At 41.7% G+C, this 19386-nt stretch overlaps 2 protein-coding genes across 3 annotated transcripts; both read right to left on the reverse strand.

Annotated features, from left to right (window-relative positions):
* Positions 1 to 5394: 5394 nt before the first annotated feature.
* Positions 5395 to 9956, reverse strand: vamp8 (vesicle-associated membrane protein 8 (endobrevin)). The gene is made up of 3 exons (XM_062451324.1): positions 9744 to 9956; positions 7774 to 7932; positions 5395 to 7425 (listed from the first exon to the last, which is right to left on the reverse strand). The coding sequence occupies exons 1-3, from the start codon at positions 9756 to 9758 to the stop codon at positions 7234 to 7236; spliced, it is 366 nt and encodes a 121-aa protein (XP_062307308.1). The 5' UTR covers positions 9759 to 9956; the 3' UTR covers positions 5395 to 7233.
* Positions 9957 to 10650: 694 nt separating this feature from the next.
* ncaph (non-SMC condensin I complex, subunit H) lies at positions 10651 to 17534 on the reverse strand. Of its 2 annotated transcripts, none has more exons than XM_062451323.1 (18): positions 17383 to 17534; positions 16575 to 16791; positions 16387 to 16477; positions 16098 to 16190; positions 15675 to 15792; positions 15421 to 15575; positions 15109 to 15298; positions 14898 to 14980; positions 14178 to 14371; positions 13585 to 13730; positions 13078 to 13187; positions 12635 to 12754; positions 12437 to 12544; positions 12006 to 12137; positions 11821 to 11931; positions 11624 to 11700; positions 11274 to 11349; positions 10651 to 10967 (listed from the first exon to the last, which is right to left on the reverse strand). In XM_062451323.1, exons 2-18 carry the CDS (start codon positions 16784 to 16786, stop codon positions 10908 to 10910), a joined length of 2076 nt encoding a protein of 691 aa, XP_062307307.1. In that variant the 5' UTR covers positions 16787 to 16791; positions 17383 to 17534; the 3' UTR covers positions 10651 to 10907. The 2 variants fall into 2 exon arrangements, with proteins under 2 accessions (XP_062307307.1, XP_062307305.1); XM_062451321.1 differs by having other exon boundaries at positions 11624 to 11703.
* Positions 17535 to 19386: the final 1852 nt, after the last annotated feature.

Below are 19386 nucleotides of genomic sequence, written 5' to 3' on the forward strand. Positions count from 1 at the left end.
TTTTTCAATAAAACTTTTTAAAAAATGATAGAAAATCGCTAATCTATGAAAATAGCATGAAATCCTCGCTAATAGAAGACGAGTAATCATTTCATACAAGAAGACAGGATCACATCCACCACAACAGTTCCATTGACAGTCTCAGCTGTCAAGTCTTAGGTAAAACACTTTATATGTAAGGAATATTTTGAATCCAGTCAATACTGAGAGAGAGAGAGAGAGAGAGAGAGAGAGGTATGTGTAAGATTACTCTGATGTAACCCCTCGACACACCCCATCACATGGAGTGTCTGCCTGTCAGAAAAATTGAAGATGTAACTTTTTTATTCTGTATAAAATGATACTGTGTTCAGCATTCCTTGTGTGCAAAGAAAGGCCTACCCCCAAATCTGAACTCTGGGTACACACACAAGACCCTTATCTTTGGGCTGAGGACTAAGGGGGGGGTTTGTTTGTTTTAAAGAGATACTGTTTGACAAGGGCTAGATGGAGACGCAAACTCTGGGGACCATTTGCTTGACACCTATATGGTTGAGTTTTTACGACACCAGAACCAGAGATTCAACTAGGGTTGATGACGCAAACACACACACGCGCGCACCAGGTCTATGCAAGGGAGCCAATGAAAGAAGAGTGTGGAAGAAATTGTCAAGGGAGTCAAGTGGCTGAGCGGTTAGGGAATCGGGCCAGTAATCAGAATGTTGCTGGTTCGATTCCCGGCCGTGCAAAATGACGTTGTGTCCTTGGGCAAGGCACTTCACCCTACTGGCCTTGGGGAGAATGTCCCTGTACTTACTGTAAGTCACTCTGGATAAGAGCGTCTGCTAAATGACTAAATGTATGTCTCCACTGGAACTGCATGACTATCAGTTTAGTCTAGAAATGTGTAACTACAAAGCAACCAGATGATTGGAGAGTCTCTACATACTTTAAAAACAATAAAGACCAGGCTAAACATACAGTGATAATGGCAACATATCTCCCTCTGGCATGAAGGTCAGACTACAGTATTACAAATTGCATAGCTTGTAATGAGAAAGTATAACTAGTCTTTTGAAATTGGATGATGTTAATCCCATAGTAATGAACAGTTTTGCTATATCTTAAACACAGTTTTTATTCAGTGAATAGTGTTTGGAATAATCCTTTGACGTCTGAATGAACAACAATTGCTACTCTCATTAAAACTCTTCTACTTGACATTATATAGATTGCATGCTCTGAATGCATGAGGTGGTATCATGCAGAGTGCTTGGACATGACCCACAGAGAGTTCAACGCCGCCAGAACAGAAACAGACTGGAAATGCCTTGCCTGCAACAGACGGAGTGCCTGAAAATGTCCTGCACTAAAAATAATGTCTTTGTTTTAATAAATGACTAATACCACAGTAATAAAGATTAGAGTTATGATGTTTAGCATGGATTTCATGCTATTTTCAGAGATTAGTGATTTTCTATCATTTTTTAAAAAGTTTTATTGAAAAGGTAAAGGGTTTGGAAGTAGGCCAGACATTATTAGAATAATCTGGTGTATATTTGAGATTTTTTGACACAAGTTTGAAAAATATATTGAGATTAGCAAGGATTTCATGCTATTTTCAGAGATTAGCGATTTGCTATCATTTAAAAAAAAGTTTTATTGAAAAAGGAAAGGGTGTGGAAGTAGGCCAGACATTATTAGAATAATATGGTGTATATTTGAGATTTTTTGACACAAATTTGAAAAAGATATTGAGATTAGTGAAGATTTAATGCTATTTTCATAGATTAGCGATTAATTTGAATTTTATTCAAAACTTTATTGGAAAGGTAAAGGGTGTGGAAGTAGGCCAGACATTATTAGAATAATCTGGTGTATATTTGAGATTTTTTGACACAAATTTGAAAAAGATAATGAGATTAGCGCGGATTTCATGCTATTTTCAGAGATTAGCGGTTTTCTATCATTTTTTGAAAAGCTTTATTGAAAAAGTAAGGGTGTGGAAGTAGGCCAGACATTATTAGAATAATCTGGTGTATATTTGAGATTTTTTGACACAAGTTTGAAAAAGATATTGAGATTAGCGAGGATTTCATGCTATTTTCAGAGATTACCGATTTTCTATCATTTAAAAAAAAGTTTTATTGAAAAAGTAAAGGGTGTGGAAGTAGGCTAGACATTATTAGAATAATCTGGTGTATATTTGAGATTTCTTGAAACAAGTTTGAAAAAGATATTGAGATTAGCGAGGATTTCATGCTATTTTCATAGATTAGCGATTTTCTATCATTTTTTTTAAAGTTTTATTGAAAAAGTAAGGGTGTGGAAGTAGGCCAGACATTATTAGAATAATCTGGTGTATATTTGAGATTTTTTGACACAAGTTTGAAAAAGATATTGAGATTAGCGAGGATTTCATGCTATTTTCAGAGATTAGCGATTTTCTATCATTTAAAAAAAAGTTTTATTGAAAAAGTAAAGGGTGTGGAAGTAGGCCAGACATTATTATAATAATCTGGTGTATATTTGAGATTTCTTGAAACAAGTTTGAAAAATATATTGAGATTAGCGAGGATTTCATGCTATTTTCATAGATTAGCGATTTTCTATAATTTTTTAAAAAGTTTTATTGAAAAAGTAAGGATGTGGAAGTAGGCCAGACATTATTAGAATAATCTGGTGTATATTTTAGATTTTTTGACACAAGTTTGAAAAAGATATTGAGATTAGCGAGGATTTCATGCTATTTTCAGAGATTAGCGATTTTCTATCATTCTTTTAAAACCATTATTGAAAAAGTAAAGGGTGTGGAAGTAGGCCAGACATTATTAGAATAATCTGGTGTATATTTGAGATTTTTTGACACAAGTTTGAAAAAGATATTGAGATTAGCGAGGATTTCATGCTATTTTCAGAGATTAGCGATTTTCTATCATTTAAAAAAAAGTTTTATTGAAAAAGTAAAGGGTGTGGAAGTAGGCCAGACATTATTAGAATAATCTGGTGTATATTTGAGATTTTTTGATACAAATTTGAAAAAGATATTGAGATTAGCAAGGATTTCATGCTATTTTCAGATATTAGCGATTTTCTATCATAAAAAAAAAAAGTTTTATTGAAAAAGTAAAGGGTGTGGAAGTAGGCCAGACATTATTATAATAATCTGGTGTATATTTGAGATTTTTTGACACAAGTTTGAAAAAGATATTGAGATTAGCAAGGATTTCATGCTATTTTCAGAGATTAGCGATTTTCTATCATTCTTTTAAAAACATTAATGAAAAAGTAAAGGGTGTGGAAGTAGGCCAGACATTATTAGAATAATCTGGTGTATATTTGAGATTTTTTGACACAAGTTTGAAAAAGATATTGAGATTAGCGAGGATTTCATGCTATTTTCAGAGATTAGCGATTTTCTATCATTTAAAAAAAAGTTTTATTGAAAAAGTAAAGGGTGTGGAAGTAGGCCAGACATTATTAGAATAATCTGGTGTATATTTGAGATTTTTTGATACAAATTTGAAAAAGATATTGAGATTAGCAAGGATTTCATGCTATTTTCAGAGATTAGCGATTTTCTATCATTTAAAAAAAAGTTTTATTGAAAAAGTAAAGGGTGTGGAGGTAGGCCAGACATTATTAGAATAATCTGGTGTATATTTGAGATTTTTTGACACAAGTTTGAAAAAGATATTGAGATTAGCAAGGATTTCATGCTATTTTCAGAGATTAGCGATTTTCTATCATTCTTTTAAAAAATTAATGAAAAAGTAAAGGGTGTGGAAGTAGGCCAGACATTATTATAATAATCTGGTGTATATTTGAGATTTTTTGACACAAGTTTGAAAAAGATATTGAGATTAGCAAGGATTTCATGCTATTTTCAGAGATTAGCAATTTTCTATCATTCTTTTAAAAACATTATTGAAAAATTAAAGGCTGTGGAAGTATACCAGACATTGTTGGAATACTCTGCTGTTTGTTTGAGGTTTTATAGTCATAAAATCATTATAAAAGTCATAATTTTTCAAAATTGTACGGGTAATTTTCACCCGGTCCCTAACTCGACGCTCCAAAGTAGCGTTTTCCGAATGTGAGACGAATGTCGAATATGAAACTAACTTCACCTCGCTGTGTTACTACACAATCTTTCATACACCTTTATGCTGATTACTGAGATGATTGAGAATAGTAGGTAAATAATAGTCCAGGGCTCAACATTTTGGCCTATCAAATGCATTGAATGTAATTTAGCTAATACAATTTTAAAGTAATCCACGTATATAGAATACGTTACTCACCTTGAGTAATCTACAAATCACATTTTAGGGCATGTATTCTGTAATCTGTAATGGAATACATTTTAAAAGTAACCCTCCCAACACTCGTCATATGCGAGTAGAAGGAACATCAGACTCCAAATCTAAAACAAAGGTATCCTTGTCTTTTGTGTGGTGCTTATAGAGGGCATGCTGTCTCTCAAAAATGGCAGTTATGCCAGTCTGCGTTTAAACGGGTTGGTTATTGTGAATAGGCCTATCTCAGTTACTCAAACGTTTCATATTATTGCTACAATTTCAACACCCTTTTCAATTGCAACCAGCTTCCCTTCAATATGATAACCAACCTTTCAGAAAACAGAAGCACTTGCTTGAGTAACAAGGAATGCTATCAACATAAGTAAACATTTAATTGACGATTAACCCAATTAGCCAGGTTTTGTTAGAGCGCATGAAAGTCCTAACTCTACCATATTCATAGACAGCTGAGAGCGAGTTGAACTGTGTGACTGTGTCGGTTAGGCAGATGCCAGCCATCTTGTGATGATGCATCAGGCTGATTGCTGCTACAATGGGTCCCTTCTGGGAGGCAGCACAAAAAACACAAAGGACATGTTCACCAACTCTCCCTCCCTCTACAGTGCAGTGTCCAGAATGTTGTATTCACATCCACATGACTCATATCAAAATGAATATGTCCTGTGACTTCCTGTTTGGTGGAAACAGCCCCTAAACCCAGAGTATTAATCTGTTGTCACAGGAAAACTGAAGGTTTGGTCATCAGAGAGAATAGTGTTACTTGAATACAACACGTTCTTATTCATGCTTTGTTGAAAACCCATGTCAGGATTGAGTCATGTATACCCATTAATCTTTAAGTGTCTGAGGACAATTTATCTCAGATCAACAGTAAAATACTCAAATAGTTTCCCATTTCAGAATGATACCAGCCATTAACATAAAAAAAAAAAGTTTTCTCCATAAGGCCATTAGAACCTTTCCCTTATTTCTAAATGTTAATTTTTCCTCTGATGAGAGAAACAGAAAGTACACTTGGAAGGGAAATACCAAAAGTATCCTCAATACATTTTATTTAATAATTGAACCACCAGCAATAATGAATGAAAAGCAGTCTGCATCTATTATTTAATTGTCTCAAATTCATCACTGTTTCAGGCCATTCAAATGGTGATCAAGGCAAATTACAACAGAGCCAAATAAGTAACACATGAGTGCATCACATATAAAGCAATCAAGAAACAAATGAATAACTCATTGCTTGTTCTAAAAACAATCCTTCATTTGTAATGTGATTAAAAACTGCTCATCTATATGATGCGTTTGTGGGTAGGGGGGGGGGGGGGTTGAGTTTACAGCTGTTATATTTAGTAAATAGGAGTCAACTTCAACTATTGTAAATTATAACTATATACATAACATATCTCAAAAGATGTTTGTAAAAGTGGCAATAGATATATAATTCCCTAACAAACTGCATTTACTTAATTACATAGGCAAATATGATTTGAATGGAAATATATGCCATAAAGTGGCTTTAGGTACATATACTGGTTAATTGATCCGACAGTTACAGCTACTTTCATGAGCAATATTTTATTTAATCAGTTGCGAGAGCAACATGCAACATGGCCACCAGAGGGCGCTATAAGCTTGTAAAAGAGTCTAAAACTAGAAATGTAACCCTTAATCTCAAATGTACAGTATTCTCACTGAAGGGCTTGTTCACTCTGCCAAATGGATTAAAAGCCTACGAGTTCTGTAAACATGGTCTCTAGCAGTGATGATGTGCTTTGGCATTGATTTTGGGAAGGGCATAGCTCAGTGAAAAGGCAGGAGGAATTGAAGGCTGAAAGGTATCTACGATCTTTTAGTATCCTACACACCCTGTCCCCAGTACCTGACATCATTCAAAATGATAAAAACACTTATCTAAAGAAAAGAAAAAATAAGAAAATATATGACAAGTGATCATGTCTAACCCACTTTTGCACAGCACAAACCTCCATTCCTGTACCTTCATCTTTTGGAGGCTTCGACTGAGTGTCCTTCACAGAAGAGCCTGCATCTCAACATACATACAATACCTCCAATTACATCAAACGCTGAAAACAATATACACAAATTGCTTCCAAATTCTCACAGAGCTCCATGTAAGTAGGCCTACTCAGTGCCTCTCGCTTAAAGTGTGGACTAAAAAAGAAGAAAAAGAAAAGAAACGCAGTTTTATCACTTCCTCTGCATTCACTGATATAATGACCTGTGAAGCCCATGCATGCAACCATCAATTAAATTTGATTGGGGTTTCAAAAGGAACGGGCTTGAAATTTGACAATATTTACGCTGCACACATATCTATGTTTTGACTCAGAGGCAGGGAAATTATATGAGACTCATGAAATAGTTTAGTAACTCAGTGAAACAGTGTTTCTGTCATTGGCCGGGTTTCCCAGATTTGTTAAGAAGCTCTTAACGCTAAGAGCTTCTTAGGAGCGTTCTAAGAGCGTTCTTAGAACGCTCCTAAGAAGCTCTTGGTGTTAAGAGCTTCTTAACAAATCTGGGAAACCCGGCCATTATCAGTAAGAGTTGGTGCACGGGGTAAAATATATAATCTATTTTCAAACTGGACAAGAGTAGGGGCAGTTATACATTCTTGGGCATAAGGCCAAATGTGCAAATAAGTTATTCACAAATGTAGGTTATTCATCAAACCCAGCACACATCACAAAGAGCAGAATTCATTGTAAAAACACATTTGATTTAGAGTGCAACTGTGGACAACAGTACCTATTCAAGTTAGACTGCTGACTTTCTCAACGAGACAGCCTGCGCCAACTAAATATTGATGGTGCCACTATGATTGATGTATGTACAGTATTTGTGTATATGTGAATATCTGTGTATTTTGAGGTTCTGTGTGTGTGTGTGTGTGTTTGACAAAGAGAGACTGTGGTTAGGGCTTGGTGGGTGGGGTGGTTGGGTCTACAGGTCTCACAGGGGAGCCGGTGGGGATGACTCCAGTGGCCAGGAGGATGATAACGAGGATGATGATTAGAACGATGACCACTATCAGAACTATGAGCTTCACATTCTTCCACCAGTATTTGCGGGCTACCTTCTGGGACGTCTGCTTGAAGTTTTGGGCCTGCAGAAGAGAACGAGGAAGGAAGGAAGGGGTGAAGAGAGGGAGAGAGAAAGAGAGGGAGAGAGAAATAGAAAAAGGAGGAGAGAGAGAGAATTACCAGACACACTGAACAATGACCATATAGCTTAAACAGGTTCCAAACTCCGTGCAATTTATAGTATAAGCAGGCAAAACTCGTTCAACCTTCAGTGACCAACAAGTAAATACAGGATTGAACTCATATCACGGGGACATTGTTTGCCGTCAGAAAGATGAAAAGGCAGCAATTCAGGTTAGCGGACACAACGTTGCGTCGAGGACGAGACAGAGAGGTGTGAACGCGGGGAAAGGCGTGCTTGCGAGACTGACCCCAGCTTGCAGGTCCTCTGACTTGCCCATGAGGTCATCGAGCTTCTCAGCCCTGGCCAGGATACGGTCCACATTCTGTGTCATGATGTCCTTCACCCCATCCACCTGAGACTGCAGCGTCTTCACCTTGTCCTCCTGCACCTGCTCCTCTCCCCTCTCCTGCTCGCGCACACACACACACAAAGGGAGAGGGGGGGAGGGAGAGAGAGGGGTAGGAGGCAAAGAGAAGGGGACAGAGAGGAATGGAGAGAGCGAGAGAATTTAGATCAGCCATTTTAAACTGTGCAGGTTTTTAGGCATTTAGACACAGGCCTACATGTCAGCACTGTCTAGAATCTACAGACCAGTAAGGTCTGATGAGGTACATTAGGCAGTGAAAGTTAGAAATGGTTTTTGGTGTCGGTGTTCTCCTGTCTTGAGATTGACACCCATTCAACTATCTGTGTGGAAGGGAGAAGAAGGCCCTGTCTCACACATTGCTACCTGAAATGCTATATTCTAGTTGATACAGATGCATGCACTGGTGTGTGTGTGTGTGTGTGTGTGTGTGTGCAGCATCCCCTCCAAGTCCCATGAGCTTAAAAAAAAAACAGCCGTCTCCAGGAAACAGACAACTGCTGCGTCACCAACTGACCCCCTCCCTCCCTTCCCCCGCCATCTCTCTTTCTTCCATTCTTAGTTTCTTCCTCTCTAAACATGAGTCTCCTCCTTCCCTGCCTGCTTCTCTGCTGGCACCAGGCTCTGCTGGGGCCTGCTGAACAGTACCCTGCTATCAGATGACAACTCACACATAGAGAAACGGTGCAGGACAATAACAAGTTCACGGATGTAAGAGGAACAAACGACATTAGTACCATATAGTATCCGATTAGAATACTTGAAAAGCAAACTGAGTCCTCAAAGTAATCTTCGGTTTAATAATCAGGACTCAATTTGATCCTACTAGTCTAGCTATAATCTGTGAAAATGCTACATATACACACACAGATAAGTGTGAAATAGTTGAGTTCAACATAGACATTTTAAATAAGATTATGATGTTTGAATCTGAAGCATGCTGTGTATGCCTAGCCAAAGAGAGGAAAGATATGTCTCATTTGACTAAAACAATCTTAACCCTTGTGTTATCTTCGGGTCATTCTGACCCATCAGTCATTGTGACCCACCGTCGTATTGCGACAAATTTACCGCATACAAAAACAAAGTGAAGCATTTTCTTTTAACCGTTGGGCTGTCTCAGACCCCCCACATTGCAAAGGTTAAAAGAAAATTATTTTTATTTGTTTTTGTATTGGGTAAAATTGGGTAAACACAACGATGGTTCGTTATGAACCTTTGGGTCATGTGACCCGAAGGCAGCACGAGGGTTAACTGGCTGAATCACATTGCAGTCAGGAATGCCGCAATTTGCCTGTGTGGACCTATAGCAATTTATGACAACGTACATTTGATCACGGCATGACACTTTCTACATTAATATTCTATATTCCAAAAAAAGAGTATTTAGACATTGATAGTGCAATACCGTTCAAATGTTGGTTATGCACACCTAAAGTGAAGAAAGAACCTCTACCATAAACATTTAAACTTTGGAATTGGGTCAATTACTTAACTATCAGTTGAAAAAGCAGGGCAGAAACAGTTGATGTTCCACCTGGCTGTACAGGTTAGTGAGGCCTGGATTTGACTTTATAGGCGAATGCAGGTGGCTAAATTTGAAAAACTAAATTATATAAGTAGGAAAGCTACATTGTTCCGCCATTGTTGCGACTTCCTGAACGTACATGTTGAGCAAAACATCTAAAATGTCCTTCTGAACGAGCTAATAGTTGTCACAATAAGATCTTTTTTTTCACGACGTCAAAACTTGGACGAAGTTGCATCTGACTTAGTGAAAAAAAATAGATTTATGGACTAACACACATTGCAAAACAAAAGCCAGCACAAGACCGAACAACAAGAGTACGTACCGGATCAAAGTCCATTTTGACCGTAAGCAACCTGTCTCCTTAATGCGTCCTGGACTTATAAACTTCTCCACGAGCTAAGTAATCAGTCTTTAGAACTTCTTTATCGATTACGCGAGGCTAATGTTAGCTCAGCAGTCGATTACATTGACGTTAACTTCCTGGTCATTTTCTATCTCGAAGTACATTCCACCGGTTTGGCCCTCCCCGTCCACTTCCAACAACCTCCTGGCGAGGGCGTTGGGACATGCACCTGTCTCAGGTAACCGTCCCTGACAAGAAATGCAAGAATGATCTAAAGTTGCTAAATAACGAGATAAAAAAAATCCCCACTGAGACCTCATGTGGTTGTAGGGCTAGAGGTGTCAACTCAGCCCCATCACATCAGTCATTTTAGGCCCAGTTTCCCAGACATGGATTAAGCTTAGTCCAAGACAAAAAACGTTTTCAATGGAGATCTTCATAAAAAAAAAATCCTACTTTAGGACTATGTTTAATCCATGTCTGGGAAACTGGGCCACTGTTTTATCTGAAGATACAGCCAATTACGTGTTTGTTGTGATTGACGAGGAATATTTGACAGTTTTAGAAATCTTAGTGCTAAATCAGTCAGTGCATCATTACCGGACAACATGTTACCTAAACCTGAGAGGAATCAAGCCAGGAAAACACCTGTTCCAGCAACACTCCTTATGTGAAAAAACAAACATAATTTCTACGGGTTAACATCTGTGACTGACTGCACCCTGCCGTTCAGCGCCTGTGGTAATTAAGCCCTGCTGACGCAGTCTCACCCACAGCACACTGCTAACCCCAACCAACCGGTTACAGATCACATGATACTAGAATTCGGTACATGTTGGTAAAGCAAGAACTATTTAACTACAAAATTAACTGGTGCACAATAGACTGGTAGAAAACACATTGACAGCACATTTTATTTTTAATATGTACACATTCTTTGTGAAATGAGAGTGAAGCATCTACACATACTCATAGAAATGACACATTGCAGTAAAACACTGAAGAGGCCAAATATAAAAAGGAAAAAGGGTGCGTTTGTGACACGACAGCATAGAATTAACTATTTAGGAAACACAAAAAGGGCAAAGAGAAGAAGTCTGAAGAGAATCTTCACATTTTTAGGTCCAGTCATGGCTTTCCCTTTTAGTGGCCCTGCTTGATGACGATATCTGACATGTCATCCACCTTTACCAGTTCCAAATTCTGTGAGGAAAAACAAAGAGATAGGAACACAATCCTAATGAGGCTATCATCACAAGGCACTTGGTGTAGAACAGTGGCTCTCAAACCTTTTGGGCTTCTCTATCCCCTTTTCCTTATTTCTGAATCCAAGTACCCCCTATACCCGTATTTATTTTATATAAACATGTATTTTACCCATATTTTCATGATTTACCCTCATATTTTTCCATTTTCAACTTTCTTTCACATACCACCTGTACCTCTCCATACCCCCATAGGCGTACCCCATTTGAGAAACAGTGGAAACACTGGAACACCAGAACTCACCTTCTCGTTAGCCAGGTGTAGCAGAGCAACAAAGGCGAGGGGCACAGACAGGTTCTGGGCCATGGTGGAGGGCAGTCTAGGTGATTGACACAAGCAGGGACAAACAGCCATGTTTAACGCTCCATTATTCATCTGCAGGCATGTCGTGTCCACCATGCCTTTAAGCGAGTAAACGTCTGACAGGTTTACATTTCCTCCGCTGACAGCAGGGCTTTAAAAGATGCATGTCTGTTCGGGCTCATGAAGAGCTCAACCAGAACATTCTCCCCCATCGCTGTGTTCTATCCCCCCATACAGAGTAGCAGACAGTCCAAGAGGAAGGCTCCGAAGAGCCTGCTGTTGGTAGCTACCTTTGAAGCAGGGTCTTTGTAGTCTGGCTGAAGACTTTCTCCCCGGTCACTTCTGATGTCTCCGCATTCTCCACCTCCTGCTGGAAACAATGGCAAAAGTAGAAAAGACCTAACAAGTGATAGCAGCAAAGACTTATTACTTGCTAGCTGAAGCAGTTACTAACTGGAGAGGGAAATGGGAGCTATTGGAAACGAACCGTGGCATGTTTATCTGGACTGTCGGTTAGAAGATTCCACATGGTGGTCTTCAGTCGCTTCATGTCCATCTTCTTGGCAGTCTTGGCGTAGTTAATCTCGATCTTGTTCACCTGAGGGGACAGACCAAGTCAGGCTTCTACATGCACGCACACGCACACACACCCACATCCACATCCTACCCTACCCTGTGTGGCTCTGGCACCAGGTGGTCCTCCCCGTAGGTGAAGTCGTGGTCCTGCTCCTGTGAGGAGGGGGGCATGGTGTCCATGGAGGGCTGCATGTCATCTGGATCCTCGTCCTCGTCACTGTCCCCACCCTGGACAGAGACAAGCCATGAGACGCAGGGATATGGGGGAGAGGGTGGTTAGGGGGAGAGCAGGTTTAGGGGACGAGGAGGAGGAAGAGGAGGGTTAGGGTGGAGAAGACGGTAATGCTGGGAGAGGAGGAAGAGGAGGGTTAGGGGGAGAGCAGGGAGACGAGGGTTAAGGGATGAGGAGGGTGAAGGAAGAAGAGGAGCAGGCTCTAGGGACAGCTCGCGAAGGCCGCGGCTGACCGAGCCTCAGTTGCATTTGACCGAAGCAGTCAAGTACACACACTGAGGACATGGGAGCTGACCTGCAGGCCAGGGCAGAAATTAGTTGTGTCATTGGCGTTGTTGTAGTCGTAGTCCCCGATGCCTTCCCCAAGCTCTCCAGACAGCCTCTTCTGGCCCTCCTGACACAACTGGCAGAGAGACAGAGAGACAGTTAGCCTCCAAAGCTAGGGGGCGCTATGCTCCCTCAGCGCTGATGTTGCGTAGGAGTCAGGACTCACTGTGCTGGAGGGCTTGAGGCTGAGCTGGGACAGGGTCTCTGGGGGGAACTGGAAGTCTGCTGGGAGAGTGGTCTTCTTGTTGCTGCTGCTTAGGGCTGACTTGGTGTTTGTGGTGGCCGCCTGGGGAGGAGGGATGGAACAGGAGAGATGTGATCATGATGGCCGCTCACAGCCGCTTCACTGGAGTAACTACTGTATTTATTTGACAACAACCCCACAGGATTTCCTTGGTAGTAACAAAACAAACAAAAGGTTTGTCCAGGTGGTTGGCCCAGCTGTGGGACTGAAGACTGAAAAGGTTGAGTCGACTGCATAGTTAGTGTGCCATCGCCATGGCAACCGTTTGGGGGGGAAAAAAACAGTGCATGTGCAAACAGCATTTGGTGCAGTGCAAATAACAATTTCCACCAGTCATATCTGTATTAGGAAAGAGGATAGCATACTCTAGTGGTGCGAAAGTAGGTGTCAAAGTTCACGTCGTCATCGTTGAAGTCAATTTCAAAAGCCTTCTTGGGCTTCCTCTTGCGAGCCTCCTTCTCGGGCACGTGGTCCTCTGAGCAGACCGGATGAGGGGACAGAGAAGGAAAGCAAACTCGAACGTCAACAGCAAGTATACATACTCTAATATCCAGGGGCAGATCTAGACATCTTCACCTGGGGGGGTAGGAGGTAGTTCAAGGGTGGCGTGGAGGGACGGTGTGGCTCGATGCCACCATCAATTACTATAACACCGTAGCTTAAATAATGCCAGCAATAACAATATTAATATCATTGAATGAAATGTACTATAATCTAAAAGATTATATATTTTAGCATGGGGACATTGGGGTGGCTTGTCTTTTTTGCAGGGGTGGCAGTGGCCACTCTATAGATCTTCCAGTGCTGAGATAATATCAGATGCTGAACATGCACAAAGTAGACACAGTCCTCATGCACCACCCGCTACTCACGCTTGTGTTTGGGTTTGAACTGCCAGTAGCCCGGGCCGGCCCAGGTGGCCATGGTCCTGGGGCTGAAGTAGGAGTACTCCCTGGGCTCTGACGACAGCTGCAGGCACATGGTAGCTATGTCCCCTTCTCCGATGGGTATCACATCCCTAACAATGCCGGTTTGAACAGAAACGGTTATGAGCATCAGTGAGCCCTTATTTAGCCTGAAGCGCTAAGGAATCGGTTGGATTTTGCCACTTCCTGCATGCTTTTCCAGATAAGCTGCTAACCCACTGCAATAGAATCCAATTACTTTTGCGCGATAAGTGACACACTTTTAAAAGCTTGTAAGCCCTTGAAAGTAGGTCATCAACTGCAGTGGGACTTTACTGTAATGAGAAACACTTTCCCTTCTTTCATCACATGGAACTGGACGAATCCGAGAGACTGACTTAGAACTGTGACTTTGTAGACAACTCTTAACCCACTGCATCTTAACCCAGAGAAACGGCGACCTCAAGATAAAGGTTATCGCTTGTTTCGATCTGACACCGCAAAGTGCCTGTGAACCATCTGGTCTCTTCCTCCAGGCAAGTCTGGCAGTGAGGCCTCACCGTCCTCTGTGTGGCCCCGCGACCTGGCAGCCATCTTTGTGCTCCTTGGAGCCCTCCCCATAGTCCTCCTGGCCCTCGTAGTCAGCATCGATGTCCTCGCCAAAATCCTGACACTCCTCCTCTGGCTCCGCCTCCGCGTTCACGTCAAACACATGCTCCCCCCGACTCATCTTCTCGAGCAGTTGGCTTGTCGCCTGCAAACAGGGGCCACGCGGTCACACAAACAGAGGCACCCCTTTTAATGTTCTCTACGTAATGCGAGTCATTATCATACATCATGTGCCTATGGAAACCTCCTCTCCTGGAGCTGGGCCAATCAGGCGCCAGGATTCCACGACTTATGGCTCGTTCACACCAAGGACGATAACGAGAACTTGAACTATGACGGTAACGATATTTGCGCCCACACCAACCTCAGCAATTAACATCTCAATGTTGTCTGCCATTTTAAATGTGCGAGGATTTCAATTTGAATGGATTCTGCTTGGTTGTCAGTAATTAATCGTTCATCAGCTGAAAAAATACATAGTTCTGAAAGTGACCCCAACGATATTGTTCCGCTATATAGTTATATATCTATATATTGCTATATATCGTTGTGGTGTGGCTATTCTTTAAAATATAGAAAGATTTTTAGACCGATATCTTTATTGTTCCATTTCTCGTTATGGTCCTTTGTGTGAACGGGCCTTAGCTGTGCTGGTTGTGTGGGAGGCCGACCTGTTCTGGGTCCCAGCTGGTGAAGGAGAAGTCTTCGAGGGATGGGCAGATGGAGTTCTTCTCCTGGGAGTGCTGCAGACCACCTGGGGAGCCACAGTCACCGAGACGTCATATAGAGCAACACAGTTACAGTGCAGACAGTTGGGGGGGGGGGGGTGCATAGAGCAACAGTTACAGTGCAGACAGTTGGGGGGGTATTGTCGTCTCCTACCCAGGAAGGGCTGTGCCGCTACACGCTGGCCGGTGGGTGGGGGGGCACGGGGGCGGGACTGCAGCAGGGTCATGTGGGAGGGGAACAGCAGCTCGCAGCGGCTGTCCTCGCTGAACAGCACCGACAGGAACACCCCCGACGTGCTGCTCTCGTCGAAGGAAGAAGCCATTCGCTGGAACATGGGGTCCACCTGACGATAAACACGACTCTGGGTTAGCCAGCTGGCTAGGAACCTTCTCCTGGAGACCGACGCGCATCCCACAGCATGCGGAGAGCCTTTGTGAGAAACTCAAGATTTTAGCCCCGTCTCACCTCGCATTTCCTCTCAGACTCTGAGCTGTTGATGCTGCTCAGGTTTTGCTCCACGGTCTTTTTAGGAGGCCTCTTTCTCTTCACTGCCTGCTTGGCAGCCAGCTCTCCTGCTCCGGACCCCTCCTCCAGCTCTCCCTCAGCCCCTGGTCTTTGCTCTACGCGCGCACACACACACACACACACACGTCAGAAGCTGAACCAGGACACAGACGTGTAGGAGGACCGGTGTGAAGCCTATCCCCAGAGCCTCTTACCTTCTCCAGGCTTGGTCTCGGCTCCCAAGCCTCCCAGCACCTTGTAAGCGTCTGCGTGGACAGCATCAACTCTGACCGCATAAATCTTAGTGCTGGCATCCAGAGTACCAGCTGCTACCTGGTCACACAAACACAGACAGGTTAAAGGGCTGGTCACACGAATAAATGAAAGGACACCACATTTGAAATCAATGCACAAAATTAGCAGCATCCATCACCCAAACTCTGGTAAAATATGCAAGAGGCTAGTAGATTTTCTATATTCACCAGCCAAAATAACTATGGTAATCTAATGAGTGGCTGGTCAATTTTTTACATTCCCTAGCCAGCTAGTTTGTAAATAGTAAGTATATGTGTTGGCCTAGAAATTATAATAAATAAACATGTCTTGCGTGGTGAAAGAAGAAATGGAAGGAAACATACCTTGAAGTTAGTCAGCTCAGAATCCTTCTGTTTGAGGATTTCTGCCATGTAGTCAATCAGATGCAGGCCAAAGGCATTCTTGGTTGTTATTTTCTACAAAAACATCCCCGTGGAAATCAGTACAATTACATCTGATCTAATAACAAAACAAAGTGAATATAAGAGTTGGTGTTCAAATAGCTAGCAGAGCTAAAATGACAAATCCCCCCCCAAAAGAAGGATGACAAACTAACCCACGCTTGTTGAAATGTGAGACTTGAGCTTAATACGCATTTGCATGCTGACTCACATTTTCAGTGGAGAGTTTGATACAGGTGGAGTAGTGCTCAGAAATCTGTGCATTGGACATCTTGGGCACTGCAGCAGGGGTTCCTGTGACACTGAATTTAAACACAGGGGTTACGAATGTCTGAATACATGTATCACCTGTCAACATGTAGGAAAGGGGATTACTTTGAAGGAGGACATGTCCTATACCTATGACAGGCAGAATCATTAAATGAGGTGTCACTCGCGGCTTGCAGATCAATGACGCGGGATCTGCGCCTCTGACGCCGCTCTAATTCATCGTCGTTGCCGGGGAAGGATGCGAGGAGAGGGGCACTGGATGTAGGGGGTGCGCCCTTTTGCTTCATCGACGGGGAGGCCCACTGACGCACCCGGGAGATGGGTGTGGAGGATGCGCTCATCTTGACTGTGGAGTGAGGTTCGTGGTGTTAGCAAGCAACTTCGCATATGATTAAAATGGCCATCCAGCTGTCCTTTAGCTGAGACTAGCAGCTCTATAGCTCGCTCAGTGAGCTATGAGTGGCCCGTTGGCTATGTTAATTGTATGCACAACGTTGTCATAGCGAGCCTATCCAATCCAAAGTATATACTTAGGCAAGTTCATCATGGTTATCAATTGGAACCTATTGCTAGTTTGTTTAGATGTAAACAAAAGATTCCGCGTGTCAACTGCTGCCTGGGTAGGAAAAAAAGGGTACTTACGGACAGTTATTGTTGCAGGACTGTTAAAAACTAGTAACATTATACGTAACAGTTGTGTGACAAAATCTGAAAAGTAGTATGAAACTAGCCATCTAGCTGATATTGCCTCTAACAAGGTGATGTTTGTGAACAGCGGATGGCAGAGTAGCTAGAGCTAACTAGACTAGCTAACGCGCTAGAACAGTACCATGTCCTTAACCACACTCAGTCAGCAACGTTTCTGCAGTGCTAGCAACAGTAGTCTAGTTTAACAAGTTCAGAATAGCTGTATACTTTTGTTTTACGATTATCTTACCGCAATTTAATCCAGACTGGTAGAAGAGTACGTTTTATAGTAAACGCACTTGCCCTAATTCAAATATCTTGTTTTCATCAAGTTGGGCTGTTCTTCCTGTTCACCTTTTGAAAAGTAGCGCCGAACGGTTTACGTACGGAACGATTACGCCATGACGTCGTCGATGTGACCCCATGAAAAGAAATAGAGATACCTTCATCGAGGGAAACAATTAGGCCTACATTGTAGGAAATAAATCACTCTTCAGCGAGGAAAAAATCTTAACAATCTTAGTTAAGTTTTTATGTCTTATTTTTTTGTGGTTTGCAATTGGCACCCGATTCGTTTTTATTTTAACTCTAGTAAAAAATATCCATAACTATCTTCCCAAATATTTTTTTTCTGTTCTTAACCTTAAACCTGGCTCAAACTATTAGCTTTTTTTGTACAGAATTATTTTATTTTGCTGTGTTTGAAACCAACACCCAATTTTTTACTTAACCAAGAAAAGTTGACAGGAACGCGATGGGCACAGGCTGATCGCCGTAATAGTGCTCAAATTGCTTCTCAAAATGAAGAGTGCTTGCGGAAAACTGTTAAACAGCGGTACCATTTTTAGATTCCACTAGATGGAAGTAGTGCACACAAGTACTGTAGTCCCATAGGCCTATGCGATTTTTAGCATATTTAATTAGGAATCATTCATAACACAATTAGCCTGAATAAAAAATGGTAGAACAATATGAACAATTATGATATTCTCTCTCTTTGTTGACTCTGATAGCACATCCCCGTTTGACACAATTCTGTCTTCCATTACTTCCATTACTCTAGTTCCTTTCAATCTCATAGGCCTACCTATTACACCATAGCATGTGCCTATTTAAACATGCCTTTTTTCTTGAGCTTCCATGAAAATAGTTTCCCCTCCCCTGTAGTGATGTATAATGTAGCTAACGTATCAGCAGGAGAATTGTTCAGTGAAATATGGTTATTGAATCCATAAAGAAAACACAGACACACACACACACACACACACACACACACACACACACACAGTCACATGAGAAAGATCAGGGGCTACAAACAGAGCCATTTATCTCCAACAGGACCACTGGCATATTAGAATTCACGCTCTTGTTTTGATTTGTGGTGTTGTTCTTTGATAGGAGATAAAAAAAGAGCCATTGATTATTACACGAACCATATATCTGTGTCCGCCATCTCTTTGCTCCTGTGTTCTGTTAGCCATCGACCACACTGTAAACATCATCAATGTTTGCAATGTTAGAACGAGCGAGGATTGTTTGGTGTGGGGTCAGTGCAAACTGTATAATTATATTATTTACATTAAGTACATTAGCATGTATAATTTTGGGATGGCCAGGCCCCACTTACAAAGACATCCAGAGTACAAAGACATCCAGAGTACAGAGACAACAGCAACAGTTAAACTACTAAATCCTTATATGCCCAAAGTAAAAAAAAAATGTTTCTGATCACGAAACGCCATTGATCTATGGGGTACTATTCATTATTCTGTAAGGGGGGTGTTGTTGGCCATGGATGGTTGATAGAGGAAGCCTAATGTCAGTTTACCCCTAGATAAACAGTACAGTATACTGTGAGTCAATCTCACACTTGGGTGCAATAACCTTAAGAATAACCTTAGGGTGGATATATAAATACAAATGATTTACAGAACTCTGAAATATTGATTTAATCTGGTTTATTGTCCCCTGATCAGGCATAAATCTTGTGACAAAGTATAAAACGTATACTCTACCTCCATTTTAGAGACTCGCTCCAGGCTGCAGACATGGGGTTGGCTCAAGGGAGGGCAGTTTTGTCGATTTTGTGGCAGGCATTGTTATTTGGGGGGGCTGCTAGGATTCAGAGGGTTTTGTTAGAAAGTCTGTGGGAGAGAAATGACGAGAGGGAGGTTGCGAAAAGAAAGATACATAAAGGGAGACTTGGTGGAACAGGTGAATTTGTGAGCTGGTGTCTCAGCCACAACAAAAAAAT

The sequence above is a fragment of the Osmerus eperlanus genome, chromosome 25, assembly GCF_963692335.1.
Source record: "Osmerus eperlanus chromosome 25, fOsmEpe2.1, whole genome shotgun sequence".
Classification (NCBI taxonomy): Eukaryota; Metazoa; Chordata; class Actinopteri; order Osmeriformes; family Osmeridae; genus Osmerus; species Osmerus eperlanus.